This window comes from Mobula hypostoma, chromosome 9 (assembly GCF_963921235.1).
Source record: "Mobula hypostoma chromosome 9, sMobHyp1.1, whole genome shotgun sequence".
NCBI lineage: Eukaryota > Metazoa > Chordata > Chondrichthyes > Myliobatiformes > Myliobatidae > Mobula > Mobula hypostoma.
Genome location: NC_086105.1, coordinates 38059966 through 38076959, shown reverse-complemented (window position 1 = coordinate 38076959; position 16994 = coordinate 38059966). Strand labels below are relative to the sequence as shown.

General features: G+C 42.6%; 1 protein-coding gene across 6 annotated transcripts in view; it reads left to right on the top strand.

Moving 5' to 3' along the window:
- The window catches only part of LOC134351653 (proline-rich protein 5-like), a 139294-nt gene that overhangs the window by 48013 nt on the left and 74287 nt on the right, over positions 1 to 16994 (top strand). For all 6 annotated transcript variants that reach the window (XM_063058103.1, XM_063058104.1, XM_063058105.1 and 3 more), the window contains one exon: positions 4954 to 5002. In XM_063058103.1, the coding sequence (XP_062914173.1) occupies positions 4954 to 5002 (49 nt within the window). The remainder of the gene's footprint in view (positions 1 to 4953; positions 5003 to 16994) is intronic.

Genomic DNA, 16994 nt, shown 5'->3' with positions numbered 1-16994 from the left:
CAGAGCCAACAACCTGTCTCTGAATGTGAACAAAACAAAAGAGACAGCTTCTTTCCAACTGTGATAAGACTGCTGAAGGGATCCTGACCTGAATCTGGGCCGTACCCTCCAAATATCCGGACCTGCCTCTCGGTTCTTTTGCACTACCTTACTTTTCCTTTTCTATTTTCTACTTATGACTTATAATTTAAATTTTTAATATTTACTATCGATTTGTACTCCTGGGAGCACGAAGAGCAGAATCAAATATCGCTGTGATGATTGTCTGCTCTAGTATCAATTGTTTGGCGACAATAAAGTATAAAGATGGTTGTTGACTTCAGGAGAGCACAGAGCGACCACTCTCTGCTGAACATTGACAGCTCCTCCATTGAGATCGTTAAGAGCACCAAATTTCTTGGTGTTCACCTGGCAGAGAATCTCACCTGGTCCCTCAACACCAGCTCCATAGCCAAGAAAGCCTAGCAGCGTCACTACTTTCTGCGAAGGCCAAGAAAAGTCCGTCTCCCACCCTCCCATCCTCACCACATTCTACAGAGGATGTATCAAGAGCATCTTGAGCAGCTGCATCACTGCCTGGTTCGGGAATTGCACCATCTCGGATCAAAAGACCCTGCAGTGGATAGCGAGATCAGCTGAGAAGATCATCAGCGTCTCTCTTCCCGCCATTACAGACATTTACACTACACGCTGCACCCGCAAAGCTAACAGTATTGTGAAGGACTCCACGCACCCCTCATACAAACTCTCCTCCCTCCTGCCATCTGGCAAAAGGTACTGAAGCATTCGGGCTCTCACAACCAGACTATGTAACAGTTTCTTCCCGCAAGCCATCAGACTCCTTGATACCCAGAGTCTAGACTGACATCTACATCATTTATTAATATATTGTAATTTGTCCTCTACTGTGCCTATTGTCTTGTTTATTAATTATTATACTGCCCTGCACTGTTTTGTGCACTTTATGTAGTCCTGTGCAGGTCCATAGTCTAGTGCAGTTTTTATGTTGTTTTACGTAGTCCAGTGTAGCCTTCTGCTGTCTCCCATAGTCTAGTGTAGTTTTGTATTGTTTCATGTAGCACCATGGTCCTGGAGGAACGTTGTTTCGTTTTTACTGTGTACTGTACCTGCAGCTTGTGGTCGAGATGACAACGAACTTGACTTGATATTGATCAGAAGAGGAACAATTAACTTTGTGGTCCCATTGCACTGCAAGTTGTCATGGGTTATTTGACATTGACGAGAGCGGAACATGAAACTGTCCACTGAGAGATTTCACAAGAAGTGGCAGTATTTTAGACTGCTTAAAATATTAGAATTTTATCAAAGACAGCATGACATCAAAAGAGAGGATATACTATTTTGCAAAATTTACCATGAAACTAGAGGACTGGGAAGTTTAAAAACCGGCAGAAAACAATTAAAAAAAACAATAAGGGGAGCAAGTATGAAGGTAAGCTAGCTAATAATATTAAGGGGGGGAACGTCGACTCAGACCATGAGAGGCCTGCGTCGGGCATTTCCATGCCTTACAAGGCTTAATAATATTAAGGAAGTTACAAAAAGTTTTTTCAGATCCAGAACAAGTGAAGGGCAGATGTGAGTGGACCTCAGACCGCTGATAAATGCAGCTGGATAAATAATAGAGGAATGGTGGACAAACTGAATAAGTACTTTGTCACAAACTGGAGAGGATCTGCAGATGCTGTAAATCCAAGCAACACACACAAAATGCTGGAGGAACTCCGCAGGCCAGGCAGGAGTACTTTGTCATTTATTACAGTGGAAGACCCCAGAAACATACCAGCAATTCAGGAGAGTCGGGCAGAATACAGTGCATTTGCTATAAATAAGAAGAGATTACTAAGTGTGTCTAATTGTTGTTACTAGGAGGCACAGTAAGGTCGCATTTAGTGTGACACTATTACAGCACCAGTGACTTGGATTCAAGTTCGTATGTTCTCGTAACTGTGTGGACTTATTCCAAGGGCTCTGGTTTCCTCCCACACTCCAAAGACATACAGGTTTGTCACATGGGTGCAACTGGGCAGCACAGGCTTGCTATGCCAAAGGGCCTGTTACCCTGTAGCATCTCTAAATAAAATTACAAATTAGGAGAAGGTTCTTGGGAGGTTGAAAGCCACCTAGACTAAATGGATCATACTCCAGGGTTCTGAAGGAGGTAGCTGAAGAAATTAGGGAGGCATTAATAGTGAACTTTCAAGGACCACTAACATCAGGAATAGTTCCAGAAGGCTGGAAAATGGCCAATAGCACTCATCCTTTAAGAAGGGAGGGAGGTAAATGACTGGAAAATTATAGGCCTTATCTCAGTGATTGGTACAATTTTAGAGTCCATGAGTAAGAATGAGGTTTCGGGGTGCTTGGAGGCACGTGGTAAAATAGGCCAAAGTCAGCATGGTTTCTATAAGAGGAAATTCTGCCTGACAAATCTGCTGGAACTCTTCAAGGAAGTAACAAGCAGGATAGACAAAGGAGAGTCTGGATGTCATTCACATCCACTGATTCTTGTTAAAGTGCCACCCATGAGGCTGCTAAACAAGAGAGAAGCCCGTGGTATTGCAGCAAAAGTACTAGCATGGATAAAGGACTGGTTGACTGGCCTATGGCAAGGAGTGGGAATAAAGGGGACCTTTTCTGATTGGCTGTTGGTGATTGGTGTTGGATATGCTATTTAATGATCTTGATAGTTTTGTGGCTAGGTTTGCAGATGATACAAAGATAGCTGGAGGGTCAGGTAGTGTGGAGGAAACAGAGAGTCTGCAGAATGGATAAAGAAGTGGCAGATAGGATACAGCATGGGGAGGTGTATAGTCATGCCAGAAGGAATAAAGGCATAGACTGTTTTCTAAATAGGGAGATAATTCAGAAATCAGAGGTGCAAAGGGATTTGGGAGTCCTAGTGCAGGATTCCCTCAAGGTTATCTTGCAAGTTGAGTTGTTAGTAAGAAACCAAATGCAATATTAGCATTCATTTCAATTTAAAATATAAAGGCAAGAATATAATGCTATGGTTCTATAAGACTTTGATCAGACCACATTTAGAATATTGTTACCAGTTTTTTTGGCCCATATCTTTGGAAGAATGTGCTGGGGTTGGAGAGGGTCCAAAGGAGGTTTATGAGAATGATCCCAGAGATGAAAGGGTTAATACATTTAATGGCTCTGGATGTGTATTCACTGGAATTTAGAATTATGGGGGGCGGGGGGGGAATCTCATTGAAATTTATCGAATATATATAATATGTGCTAAAGACTTTTGCACAGTACTGTATGAGTGAGTAGGTTAGGGGCATGCTGTGTTGGCGCTGGAGGCCAGGAAACACTTGCGAAAGTATCTGGTTAATATTCCGCACCCACCCAACATTTTTTAAAAAAGAAAACAGATGGTCTGGTCATTCATGTTGCTGTTTGTGGGAAATTGCTATCTACATTTCATTGCTCTATTTCCTGCCCTGGAGTGATAACTCCCAATCAACAGTTGCTTGGCTGTAAAAAACCTCGAGGTGCCCTATGTTGAATGAATGTACATAAAAGGAAAACTGCAGATGCTGGAAATCTAAAATCAAAAATGCTAGTCAGGCTACATCTGTGAGAAAAGAAACTAAAGTTAATGCTTTAGGTTATTTTTCTATTCTGTTGGATGGATAATTTGCATTTATATATTTTTACCAAATGGAAAAGTAAAAACCTACAAATTCAAAATAATCAAATAGTTTTGTTTACAATCAGTATTTTAAAAGCTTCTTCACAATCTAACTTGCTGCTAATGATCATCCACAAGGATACATAAAGGCGCATAACCTGATATCAAGAGCATTGTATAGTTTTGGCAAAAGTTCCGTTTGAGATTAATATGATGTAGACTAGCTATTTAGTTTTAACTTGTCTATGGTAAAGGTGCAAGCTCTTTCTGTAAAACACCCTGTGACTGAAATGCTTGGAAAAATAGGCTCCAAAACAAAAGTGTTGATAAAGAAAATAAGGCAAAAGTTGAATGTTTCACATAACAGCGATAAGAAGCAGAAATGATGTAGACTAATGACTGGACGCTTTGTCCAAAACTATGTGCAACCTAGAACACACACAAGTTGAGTAAGATTCTCAATTGTCCTTCACCTTGTATACAATTAGTTTTAAATGAGTTTCAAATGAAAACAGAAAATGCTAAAAATATTCGTTGTCAGGTAGCATCAGTGCACAGAGTAACAGTCTGTATTTCAAATCAATGACACTTCATCAGAGTGCTGCAAGCTCAAGGATGCATTGCTGAAGTATTCTTGACCTTAAATGCTGGTCTTTCTGCCCACATGCTGTCTGCAAAGTGTCTTGACTTAGATTTCCAGCATTTGCAGCTTTTGCTTCATTTTTTTAAAAATTACGTTTTTTTTAATCAATGTTTCTAAATTGTATTTCTAATTTGTGTGGCATTTTAAGTTTTCACCTTATTAAACACTGTCTTCAATTATGCCATCAATTGCAGATCACAGATAGAGGGCGGGGATATTCAGTTTAAATCTAACCAATCTGTTGGGAGCCTGACACGATCAAGTACTATGCTGATTTTACGCAGCCATCCATTTTGATCACCAGTGTACTTAAATTGACTCCTTGATGTCACCATTGTCACTACCTCTGAGTTAAAGTTTATTCTTCTGTACAAACAATGTGCTGCTCCCAAAATCAAAAGTACTGCTGATTTTACCACAGATGTCTCACATGATTCTTCTGTGACCTTGCTGGTTAAGAGCAGTTATGTGCTGTGGGTTCCTGCCAGCTGGTGACCTCAGGATAACACCGATTCTCTAGTCTAAATAATCATTCCCTTCATCCCCAATGAAGATAGCAGAGTTTGTCGTCGAAACGTTCATTAAAATCAATACTTGTACCCGAGAGATTATTAATCATTCTCTTTTTCATTTCTTTCTGCAGGCAGTTGTTGAAAACTGAGCTTGGATCTTTCTTCACAGAGTATCTTCAGGTCGGTATCTTTTGTTCCTCTATCACTCCTCTGAAAAGATTCTGCATAAATTTGGATGTTTTTTCTTTGTCTCAAACACAGAAGTGAACTGAAATAGGCTGTACATATGTTTTTGCCTGAGGGTGAGGAGGAAGTCATGGGGGGGGGCGTGGTTGATGGGCTGTCAAAGTTTGAGCAATGAACCAATAATTTTGAGTTGGTCTTTCACTTTAGAAGATGACTTGTCTTAAAGCTATCATGTTTCAAGCCCCTTCACTTAGCTTCGGTATATATTTTGTATATAAAATTAGGATGAAGAAGTGAAACGCTCTGGGGATTTGGGAGGAAGTATGTTCTCGAGTAAGTCTCAGCATAGATCCTGTATGGAAACTGGTGCAGGAACTGGCTATTCTTCTAATCAACGATATTTTGTGAGAAAAGAAGTAGTCTACAATTTACTTTGTGTTTCCTCAGGTTTTTTTTTATCATTTTCTCTCCAGCCAGTAGTGATTATCCAGAAGGACACGTTTTTCACAGTACTGAATATTTTGTAAAGTTACTTCAGTCTTGTGCAGTGCATTCTGCAAGGTCCATTTCAGATTTATCACAAGGAGTGGTTACAACAGGAAGAGTCCATTATAAATGTGGTTTTGTTGGAGGCATCAGTTCTGACCACCACACTTGCCTTTTCTGGTCACTTACCTGGTCTGCCATTGGATTTCCATTTCTGCAACGCCTTGTTGATCTTATTTCCAATTTATCTTGTGAACGGGATTCCATTCTGTTTTCCCATTTCCTCATACAACTGACTATTCTAATTCCCTCTGCTGCTTCCCTTTGCTTTCCCATCTTTGATAAACTCTCTCAATCCAAAATACTGATATATCATGTTTTCTGCATGTCCCACTGACCCATTATTCCCTGATCTTGTTCCCTTTATTGAATCTGAGATCCCAATAAATCAGGTAAAACTCTGAGCTATAAATCATTGTATGGCTTTGCTCCATTCTGTCTATACAGTTCACTTTGGGCTCTCTAACTGCAAACACTTTGGCATCTGAATTAGTGCGGAGAGGAAAAGGCTCGTTATTAACTGGGAGAATAAACAGTAAGAGGCAAAGTTGGACAAGATACTGAAATAGGAGAGGAAATGGTTCTCAGCAGGAGGACAATTCTGTTATTTGAACTTTAGCAAGAAAGAAACACAGAATATTTGCACACTATTGAAGGCCTCCTAGGCCTGAGTCGACGTAGTTGTGGAAGGTCATACTCCCTGGATCCACCGCAGAGCAAGGATTGCTTTGACAATGGCAGAAAAGAGAAGGACAGTCGTGATTCTAGGCTAGAACTTGAATTATCTGCAACATTTTTCAGCTACAATGCAAGAATGCAATTTTTCAGACAGGGCTGGTAGGCTGACAGAAACAGCAAAGGAAGTGGTTGGAGTCTGAATGTCGTCATCCTGAGAAGGAACAGGAGGCTTGTGTTCCACAATGTAACTTCATTCCCTGGGGCATAGCCTCTCGCAAATTGATGACAGATTGCTGCGACCCGCTGTAAGCCCCAGACAGCTGTGATGGAAGTAGCCTGAATTCACAGGAGATAACATTGGATAGCAGCAGCACTGGGCAACCTAGCTTTCAATTCTACTGCCCCTCCAGATCAAAGGCTTAGCCACGTGCACTTGGAACAGTCTTTTTTTTTTTATCAGTCCTACCTCTAACCCATTCCCTCTGGTACATCAACAACTGCTTCCTGTACTTGATTGATATTCAGATTTTGGTCCTAATGTGGCTAATTTTTATGATCACGTGGTTCATCCCTCTCTCTTCCATTTCCTGCCATGATCTCTCCATCTCAGGGACAGGCTAACGACAAGCATCCCCTGCAAGCCCACAGACTGCCAGTACCATCTTGACTATACTTCCTTCCATCCTGCCCTTTAAGGACTCCCTTCATTTCTCCCAGCCTGTCCTTTCATCTCTCTTCAGACTCTCTGCATAGGTGTCTCTGAACTGTTTTCCCTATTGCTGAAAAGTGTCTTCTCCTCTACCAAAATGGACAGAACCTTTAAACCATATCTGCTCTATTTCCTGCACTCTACTCTCACTCCCTCTCCTGGACAGAATAAGTGTTGAGTTCCCTTGGTCCTCACTTTCCATCCCACCAGTTTTAACTGTATGGTTCAAACTTCATAATTAACACAGCTCCAAGAAGATTCCTTTCCAGCTTTTGCTATTTTAAAGGGATTGCTCCCTTCATGGCCCTTGGTCCAATCTTCTGCCTCCACCTGCCATCCCTTGTCTTCTGGCACATTGCTATATAACCACCTATCCTTTCGCCTTTTCCTGCCCCACCACCCAGGAACCCAGCCTTTCCAGGTGAAGCAGGATTCATCTGCACTCTTACTAGTTCAGAATACTACAGTTGGCACTCACTTTGTGACCATGTCTATGTTGCACCAGTGCATTCTGGGGGATTGCTCTGTCTAGCATCTGCATCTAGCTGCTGGTTGCCTACCACACTCATTCCCCATCCCGCTCTTCTCTGAACGAACTGTGTGTGTGTGTGTGTGTGTGTGTGTTTGTGTGTGTGTGTGTGGCCTCCGGCATTGTTGCAATAAGTCACACTGAAGGCTGTGGGAACACCTCATCTTCTGTGTGTCCTCATACTGTAGTCTTTGGCACTCTGCACTGCAATCTTCAGCTTGAGCTAACTTACTCTTTCTGGCTGATTGTGCCATCACTGGCCATTTCTGCCAGTTATACAAGAGTGATTTTTCTATTAGTCCTACATTACACAGACAATGAGACATAGTCTGCTTCCAAGTGACTCATTAACGCATTTGGTTTCATCCTCTCAGATATTACCCATCTCCCCCAACATTCTTTGTTATTGAAAACTAACTTGTTTTCCCTTTCCTACATTCTTACCCAAGGGGTTTGGCCCTGAAACTATTTCCTTCTCTACCCGCCACTGCCTGCAAGGAGTTTGTATGTTCTCCCCATGGCAGCTTGGGTTTCTTCTGGGTGCCCTGCTTTCCTCCCAAGGTCTAGAAATGTACTGGCTGATAGGTTAATGGGTCAGTGTAAATTGTCCCTTGATCGGGGTAGGGTTAAATTGCGGATTGCTGCGCATCGCAGCTCAAAGGCCGGAAGTGCCTCCTCCACCCTGTATCTCATTAAATAAAGACACAGGGTGTTTCCAGCATTTTCTGATGTTGTTTCAGACTTGATCATCTGCAGTTTTTAATTTTGTATTTTCATACTCTGAAGCCTGCCATTTCAATCCTAATCTAGATCCTTTGCAATGACATCACTGAGGAGTAGTCACTTTGGTAACCCTAAATCCTCTCGCCTCACCCTTCTGAAGTTATTTGTATCCTGTGTTGAGATGTGTCCTGCATCAGAAACAACAGGCATTAGTTAATCATGTACTGTTAAGGCTCATGTCTAGTTTTGGTGGTAATCATGTTTATCCCCCAAAGTTGTTTTTACTGCTGTTGTTGTGGAAGCCTGTTTGCTTCCTCCTGGGATGTGGAGAATTCAGCCTTCTAACAGCATTTGCATAATTGTCTTCACAAGCATTAATACAAACCACAAGATCATATTAAACTCTAACTCTGGTAACCTGGGAGTGCTCGTGGCAGAAAGGGTTGTCATCTTTGGGGAAATCGAAAGATGATCATGTGAAGTTCGGCTTCAAAACAGGAAGTGAGCCATATGAAACAAGACCTGCTAGAGACAACGGAAGCTGCAGCTGTTGGAAACTGGACCAAAAACAAAAAGATGGAGAAACTCAGTAAGTCGGGCAACATCTGTGGAGATAAACGAATAGTCAATATTTTGGGCAAGTTCTTGCTCTACCACTTCCTCTCACCTTTTTATTTTATACTGGCTCTCTCCCTTTTCCCTTTCAGTTCAGTTTTGGCCCAAACGTCAGCTGTCTGTTCCCCTCCACAGAACGTGCCTGACCTGCTGAGTTCATCCAGCTTCTTGTTTGCAAGACCTGCTACTTGCTTGGTGTAAGACACCCAAACAAGTAAAAATTCTATCTCTGGGATAAAGTCGTCAAAAGTACGGGGGTTGGGGGGTGATTGATAAGTTCGTGGCCTAAGGTAGAGGGAGTCAATTTTAGAAAACCTAGCACATTTATTTTTCAACATAGTCCCCTCCTGCATTTACACACTTAGTCCAGTGGTCGTGGAGCATATGGATCTTGGACCTCCAGAAAGTGTCCACAGCAGGGGTGATTAATAAGTTTGTGGCCTAAGGTAGAAGGAGGTGAGTTATACAGCTCTCGTTACATGCACATGCAGTTCAATTCTTTGGGTGATTATGCAGAAAGCTTGAGGTTAATAACTCATTTCCTTCTACCTTAGGCCACGAACATATCAATCACCCCTGATGAGTTATTAACTTCAAACTTTCTGCATAATCTCTCAAAGAGTTGAGCTACACGTGCATGTAATGAGAGCTGTATAACTCAGCTCCTTCTACCTTAGGCCAGGAACTTATCAATCACCCCTGCTGTGGACACTTTCTGGAGGTCCAAGATCCGTATGCTCCACGACCGCTGGACTAAGTGTGTAAATGTAGAAGGGGGCTATGTTAAAAAATAAATGTGCTAGGTTTCCTAAAATTGACTCCTCCTACCTTGGGCCATGAACTTATCAATCACCCCTCATATCTCAGAGAAAATGCTGAAAGCAAATGAGTGTGAATTCTGCATGCGAATGTAGCTTGGAAAACATTCTTGATCTTTTGTTTCTTTATGGCCTGAATGCTGCCAGGTATTTGCAAAGTTGGGGCCTGACTGACGTCACGTGGACCAGGGTGGACAGGTCCACTTCACTATTGATGAAAAATTGCTCTCTAATCTTAATAACATCAAAATTATTGTCTTCACTGAATAAGACTCATTTCAAATATAGATATAATTTAATTTTGTAAAGCTTCTGCAACCAAAATCCTCTCAATTCATTAGGGTTAGAATTAGGATTAAAGGGCCCCAGACAGTCCTTCCAGGTGAGGCGAAACTTCACCTGTGAGTCGGCTGGGGTGATATACTGCGTCCGGTGCTCCCAATGTAGCCTTCTATATATTGGTGAGACGTGACGCAGACTGAGAGACCGCTTCGCTGAACACCTACACTCTGTCCGCCAGAGGAAGCAGGATCTCCAAGTGGCCACACATTTTAATTCCATGTCCTATTCCCATTCCCGATATGTCAATCCATGGCCTCCTCTACTGTCGAGATGAAGCCACACTCAGGATGGAGGAACAACATCTTATATTCCGTCTGGGTCGCCTCCAACCTGATGGCATGAACATTGATTTCTCTAACTTCCATTAATGCCCCTCCTCCTCTTCTTACCCCATTGCAAATTTTTAAATTTTTTTTCTCTCTTTCCCTCTCACAATAACTCCTTGCCTGTTTTCCATCTTCCTCTGGTGCTCCCCTCCCCCTTTCTTTCTTCCAAGGCCTTCCGTCCTATTATACTCCTCGTTCTCCAGCCTTGTATCCCTTTTGCCAATCAACTTCCCAGCTCTTGGCTCCATCCCTCCCCCTCCTGTCTTCTCCTATCATTTCGGATCTCCCCCTCCCCCTCCCACATTCATATCTCTTACTAGCTCTTCCTTCAGTTAGTCCTGATGAAGGGTCTCGACCCGAAATGTCGACTGTATTTCTTCCTATAGATGCTGCCTGGCCTGCTGTGTTCCACCAGCACTTTGTGTGTGTTGCTTGAATTTCCAGCATCTGCAGATTTTCTCGTGTTTGCATTAGGATTAGTGATTTATTTTTCAACGGTAAATCTCCAAATCCTATTCCATGCAATCTTATACCAATTGAATAACAGCTTTTGTTCTGTTGTTTCACCTCTTATCTCAGTCCCGTGTTTCACGTGATCATCCTTGTTTTCCAGGTTTAACAGAGTAACGTCAGGGTAGTTCTGAGTTTATCTTTAATTGACAAAAAAAAATTATGAAACAACAAGTATCTTCCCCTCTCCCCAGCTACTACTACTTCGTTGACTCAGGCCTAGGGGGCCAGCGTCAGGCATGATGAGACTCTCCACTTCTCCCTCTCTCTCATCAGTGTGTTCAGTTCATCTACATTAGCCATGCCGCTGTCTTCTAGGAGCGTGTTGACCATAGTCTTGGGAGGGTGCCCAGGGTTCATCCTCCCATGCTTGGGCTCCCATATGATGACTAGGCCCACCCCAAATTTCTGTTTTTGTCTCTCTGTTTCCCTCCTCTTCAACCCCCCCCCCACAACAACCCAAATTTCATTGTAGTTGGTCTGAGAATCTGCTTTAAAAATGAGCTGCTAATGAACAAATGTTAGAAGAAATCCCAAAGATTTTTTATTTGAATTGAATAGTTGGCCTGGATACTATCCAGCATACAAACATCTGACAAATTAAGCTATTATTGCAACAGTTCTATTCAGCTAAACTGATGTATGATGTCTTTGGTTGCAGCTGGTCTCTCACCACATGTGTATGGTGGCAGAATTTAAGGCCCTAAATTGTAATAAATCTTTGGCAATAGTGCTTCCTACTTATTACACCTGAGGCAAAATAACTTGTATTTTAAACTAGCATTTTATCTCTCAAGTATATTCATGGCCAGAGCCCTTCAAGCTTTTTCTACCAAATTTGGTTATATCTGGTTTGATCAGTGGCATTACTCCATATATTGATTTATTGCCTTTTTCCTTAATACATTTTGACTGACATTTGAAAATGATGCTTATTTAGTTAACAAATTCCAACAACTATCTTCTGAATCTTGCTGTTTATAGTTTACTCTCTGCATGAAGTACAATTCCAGAAACACTGGATTCCAGTTGACTGGGCATTTGGTTAATACATCGGACCATAAGACATAGGAGCAGAATTAAGCCATTTGGCCCATTGAGTCTGCTCCGCCATTCAATCACGGCTGATCCTTTTTTCCCCTCCTCAGCCCCACTCCCTGGCCTTCTCTGCGTAACCTTTGATGTCGTGGCCAATCAAAAACCTGTCAATCTCTGCCTTAAATACACCCAATGACCTGGCTTCCACAGCTGCCTGTGGTAACAAATTCCACAAAGTCACCACTCTCTGGCTAAAGAAATTTCTCCACATTTCTCTTTGAAATGGATGCTCCTCTATCCTCTTGTCCTAGACTCCCCCACCAAAGGAAACATCATTTCCACATCTACTGTGTCTGGGCCTTTCAACATTCAGGTTTCAATGAGATTTACCCTCATCTTTCTAAATTCCAGCAAGTACAGGCCCAGAACCATCAAACGTTCCTCATTCCCGGAATCATCCTTGTGAACCTCCTCTGAACCCTCTCCAATACCAGCACATCTTTTCTCAGATAAGGAGCACAAAACTCCTTATGATGCCTCATCGGCGTCTTATAAAGCCTCAGCATCACATCCCTGCTCTTATATTCTAGACGTCTTGAAATAAATGTGAACATTGCAGTTGCCCTCTTCACCATCAATTCAACCTACGAGTGAACCTTTAGGGTGTTCTGCACAAGGACTCCCAAGTCCCTTTGCATCTTGATTTTTGGATTTTTCCCCCGTTTAGGAAATAGTCGGCAGGTTTATTTTTTCTGCTGAAGTGCATGACCATGTATTTTCCAATATTGTATTTCATTTGCCACTTTCTTACCCATTCTCCTATTCTAAGCTGTTCTGCAGCCTACCAGTTTCCTCAACACTACATTCCCCAACACCAAACTTCACATCATCTGCAAACTTGGTAACAATGCCATCTATTCCATCATCTAGTCATTGATATACAGCATAAAAAGAAGCGGTCCCAACACCGACCCCTGCGGAACACCACTAGTCACTGGCAGCCAACCAGAAAAGGATCTTTTTATTCCCACTCGTGACCTCCTACCAATCAGCCAATGCTCTAACCATGCTAGTAATTTTCCTGTAATGCCATGGACTCTTAACTTGGTAAGCAGCCTCATGTGTGGCACCCTGTCAAAGGCCTTCTGAAAGTCCAAATATACAACATTTCTTAACTCAATCCACAAGGATTCAACATCTTCTGATCCCCTTTATCTAGCCTACATGTAATCTCAAAAAATTCCATCAGGCAAGGTTTTCCCTTAAGGTAACCATGATGACTTTGTCCTATCTTGTCCTGTGTCACCAAGTACTCCACAACCTCGTCCTTAACAATTGACTCAACATCTTCCCAATCGCTGAGGTCAGGCTAACTGCTCTATAATTTCCTTTCTGCTGCCTTCCTCCTTTCTTAGGTGACATTTGCAATTTTCCAGTCCTCTGGCACCATGCCATTGTCCAATAATTTTTGAAAGATCATTACTAATGCCTCCGCAATCTACTGTTACCTCTTTCTGAACCCTACAGTGCAGTTGATCTGGTCCGGGTGATTTATGTACTCTTGGGTCTTTCAGCTTTTTGAGCTCTTTCTCCCTTGAAATAGTAACTGCATTCACTTCTCTTCCCTCACACCCTTCAACATCTGGCAAACAGCTAGTGTCTTCCACAGTGAAGGCTGTTGCAAAATACTCATTTAGTTTACCTGCCATCTCCTTGTCCCCCATTGTTATTTCTCTGGCCTTATTTTCTAGCTGTCCTATATCCACTCTCATCTCTCTTTTATTTTTTGCATACTTGAAAAAGCTTTTACTATCCACTTTGATATTGTCTGCTAGCTTGCTTTCTTATTTCATCTTTTCCCTCCTAATGATTCTTTCAGTTGCTCTCTGTAAGTTTTTAACAGCTTCCCAATTTCTACCTTCCCACTAATTTTTGCTTTGTTGTATGCCCTCTCTTTTGCTTTTACATTAGCTTTGAGTTCCCTTGTCAGCCACAGTTGTACGATTTGGCATTTGAGTATTTCTTTGTTTTTGGAATACATCTATCCTGCAACTTCCTCATTTCCCAGAAACTCAAGCCATTGCTGCTCTGCTGTCATCCCTGCCAGCATCTCCATCCAAGTTACTTTGGCCAACTCCTCTCTCAAACCACTCAAAGGTTGAATTTAATGTCAGAGAAATGTAAACAATATACATCCTGAAATGCTTTTTCTTTGCAAAACATCCACGAAAACAGAGAAGTGCCCCAAAGAATGAACGACAGTTAAACGTGAGAACCCCAGAGCTCCCCCTCCTGCACGTAAGCGGCAGTGAGCAACAATGCCCCCCTTCCCCCACCAGCAAAACAAAAAGCGCACCCGCTACCAAGCACAAGCGTGAGCTAAGCGATAGCAAAAACACAGACCTTGCAGTCACCCCAAATACTATCGCAATTCATCCGGCATTCGGCAACCCACAGGTTCTCTCCCTCCCTGGCAAAGGAGAGGGAGGTGTCCCCCATTTTCACAGCGAGCGAGAGACATAACAGCAACCTGCTGGTTTATGACGTTAAAAAATCCGTTTCGTTGCTTTTTACAAGCTCTGTGCCCGAAGATCGCAAAGATCTGAGGTCTTCGGGCCCACATTGAAAGATTTTCCAGCCCCCCCGACAACACACGAGTCTCCTGACGTGACACCGACCCTCGATTTGCCCGTATCCAGAGCTCCAAGATCTTAGGCTTCCGAACACTAGGCCGCCTCTCAGGCCTACCTCCTGGTGTGCTGAACAACGGCCGGTCCTGAAACACCGAGAACGGGTCCGATTCCCACAGAGAACCGAAGTCAGCATGTAACTCCAGGTCAGGGTCTTCAAAAGAACCCTGAAAGGGAAAAATAAAGATATTAAAGATGGAAATAGAGTTGTTTTCGAAGATGCAAGCAAAGGAGTGGCCGTTTAGCGCCATTTTAACTCCTCCATATACTCTACTGAAATACTGCTATGTCAGACTTTATTTTCTCCTTATCAAATTTCAAGTTGAACTCAATCATATTGTGATCACTACCTCCCAAGGGTTCCTTTACCTAAGCTCCCTAATCACTTTCAGTTCATTACATAACACCCAATCCAGTATAGCTGATCCCCCTAGTAGGCTCAACAACAAGCTGCTCTAAAAAGCCATCTCGTAGGCATTCAACAAATTCACTCTCTTGAGATCCATTACTAACCTGATTTTTCCAATCTACCTACATGTTAAAATCTCCCATGACTATCATAACATTGCCCTTTTGACATGCCTTTTCTATTTCCCGTTGTAATCTATGGTACATATCCCAGCTACTGTTTGGAGGCCTGTACTGTATATAACTGCCATCAGGGTCCTTTTACCCTTGCAGTTTCTTAACTCAACCCACAACAATTCAACATCTTCTGATTCTATGACACATCTTTCTATTGATTTGCTGGCATTCTTTACCAGTAGAGCTATGCCACTCCCTCTGCCAATCTTCCTATCCCTCCGATACAACGTGTAACCTTGGATATCCAGCTCCCAACTACAACCATCCTTCAGCCATGACTCAGTGAGTCCCACAGCATCATACTTGACAATTTTAAAAAGTGCAACAAGATCATCAACCTTATTTCTTATACTCCGTGCAGTGAGATATAACACCTTGAGTAATGTATTTACTACCCTTTTTGATTCTGCAACTCTAATACACTGATACTCACCTTGCTGGCTGCAATTTTGTCCTATGATTTGCCTGCCCCTTCCTGACGGTCTGACTGCATGTTATCTTTGTTTCTTATTTTTACCATCTGTCCTATCCTGACTCCCTTCACTCCGATTCCCATCCCCCTGCCAAATTAGTTCAAACCCTCCCCAACAGCTCTAACAAACCTGCCTGCGAGAATATTGGTCCCCCTCGGGTTCATATGCAACCCATCCATTTTGAACAGGTCATACCTCCCCCAGAAGAGATCCCAATGATCCAAGAACCTGAAGCCCTGCCCTTGCACCGGCTTGTCAGCCACGCATTTATCTGCCAAATCATCCTGTTTCTACCCTCACTGGCGCGCGGCACAGGCAGCAATCCAGAAATTACTACCCTGGAGGTTCTGCTTCTCAGCTTTCTACCTAGCTCTCTAAATTCTCTCTTCAGGACCTCTTTGCTTTTCCTTCCTTTGTCATTGGTACCAATATGTACCAAGACATCTTGCTGCTCTCCCTCCCCCTCCAAAATGCTGTGGACGCGGTCCGAATGCCCCGACCCTGACACCTAGGAGGCAACATGCCAACCGAATGACCCATTCACGTCCACAGAATCTCCTGTCTGTTCCTCTGACTATTGAGTACACTATCACTACCAATCCCCTCTTCTCCCTCTTTCCCTTCTGCACCATGGACCCATGCTCAGTCCGTGATTGGGGCAGCCATTTATTTGGGACAATTCTTAAAGAACAAAACCTAATTGAGAAAATAGCCACGATTCCCTGCATTTATTTGGGACATTATGCTGGTTAATTGAGGGAGGAGATTGTTGCTAAGCAGTTTCTCACTAGCATTAGACACATGCACTTGTGTGTCCATTAGACACTGCACAAAGAATTTAAAATCACATCAGTTGCCTGTGTTTGTGCTCAAAAAGCAATGATTTTTGTCCCAGGCAAGGAATACAGGACTGAGGGTGTTAGATTTGAATGCAGGTAGTATACAGAATAAGGTAGATGATCTTGTAGTGCGGTTAGAGATTAGCAGGTATGATGTTGTGGGTGCTTCTGAGTCGTGGCTGAAAGAAAATCATAGTTGAGAACTTAACATCCAAGAATTCACGATGTATCGAAAGGACAGGCAGATAGGCAGAGGGAGTGGCTGGCTCTGTTGGTTAGAAATGAAATCAAATCCTGAGAAAGAGGTGACATAGGTTCAGAAGATATAGAATCCTTGTGGATAGAGTTAAGCTGCAAGGGTAAAAAGACCCTGATGGGAGTTATATACAGGCCTCTGAACAGTAGCCAGGATGTGGGCTACAGAGTACAGTGGAAGATAGAAAAGGCATGTAAAAGGGAAATATTACAATAATCATGGGGGGATTCAATATGCAAGTAGATTGGGAAAATCAGGTTGGTGCTGGATCCCAAAAGAAGGAATTTGTAGAATGCCAAAGAGATGGCT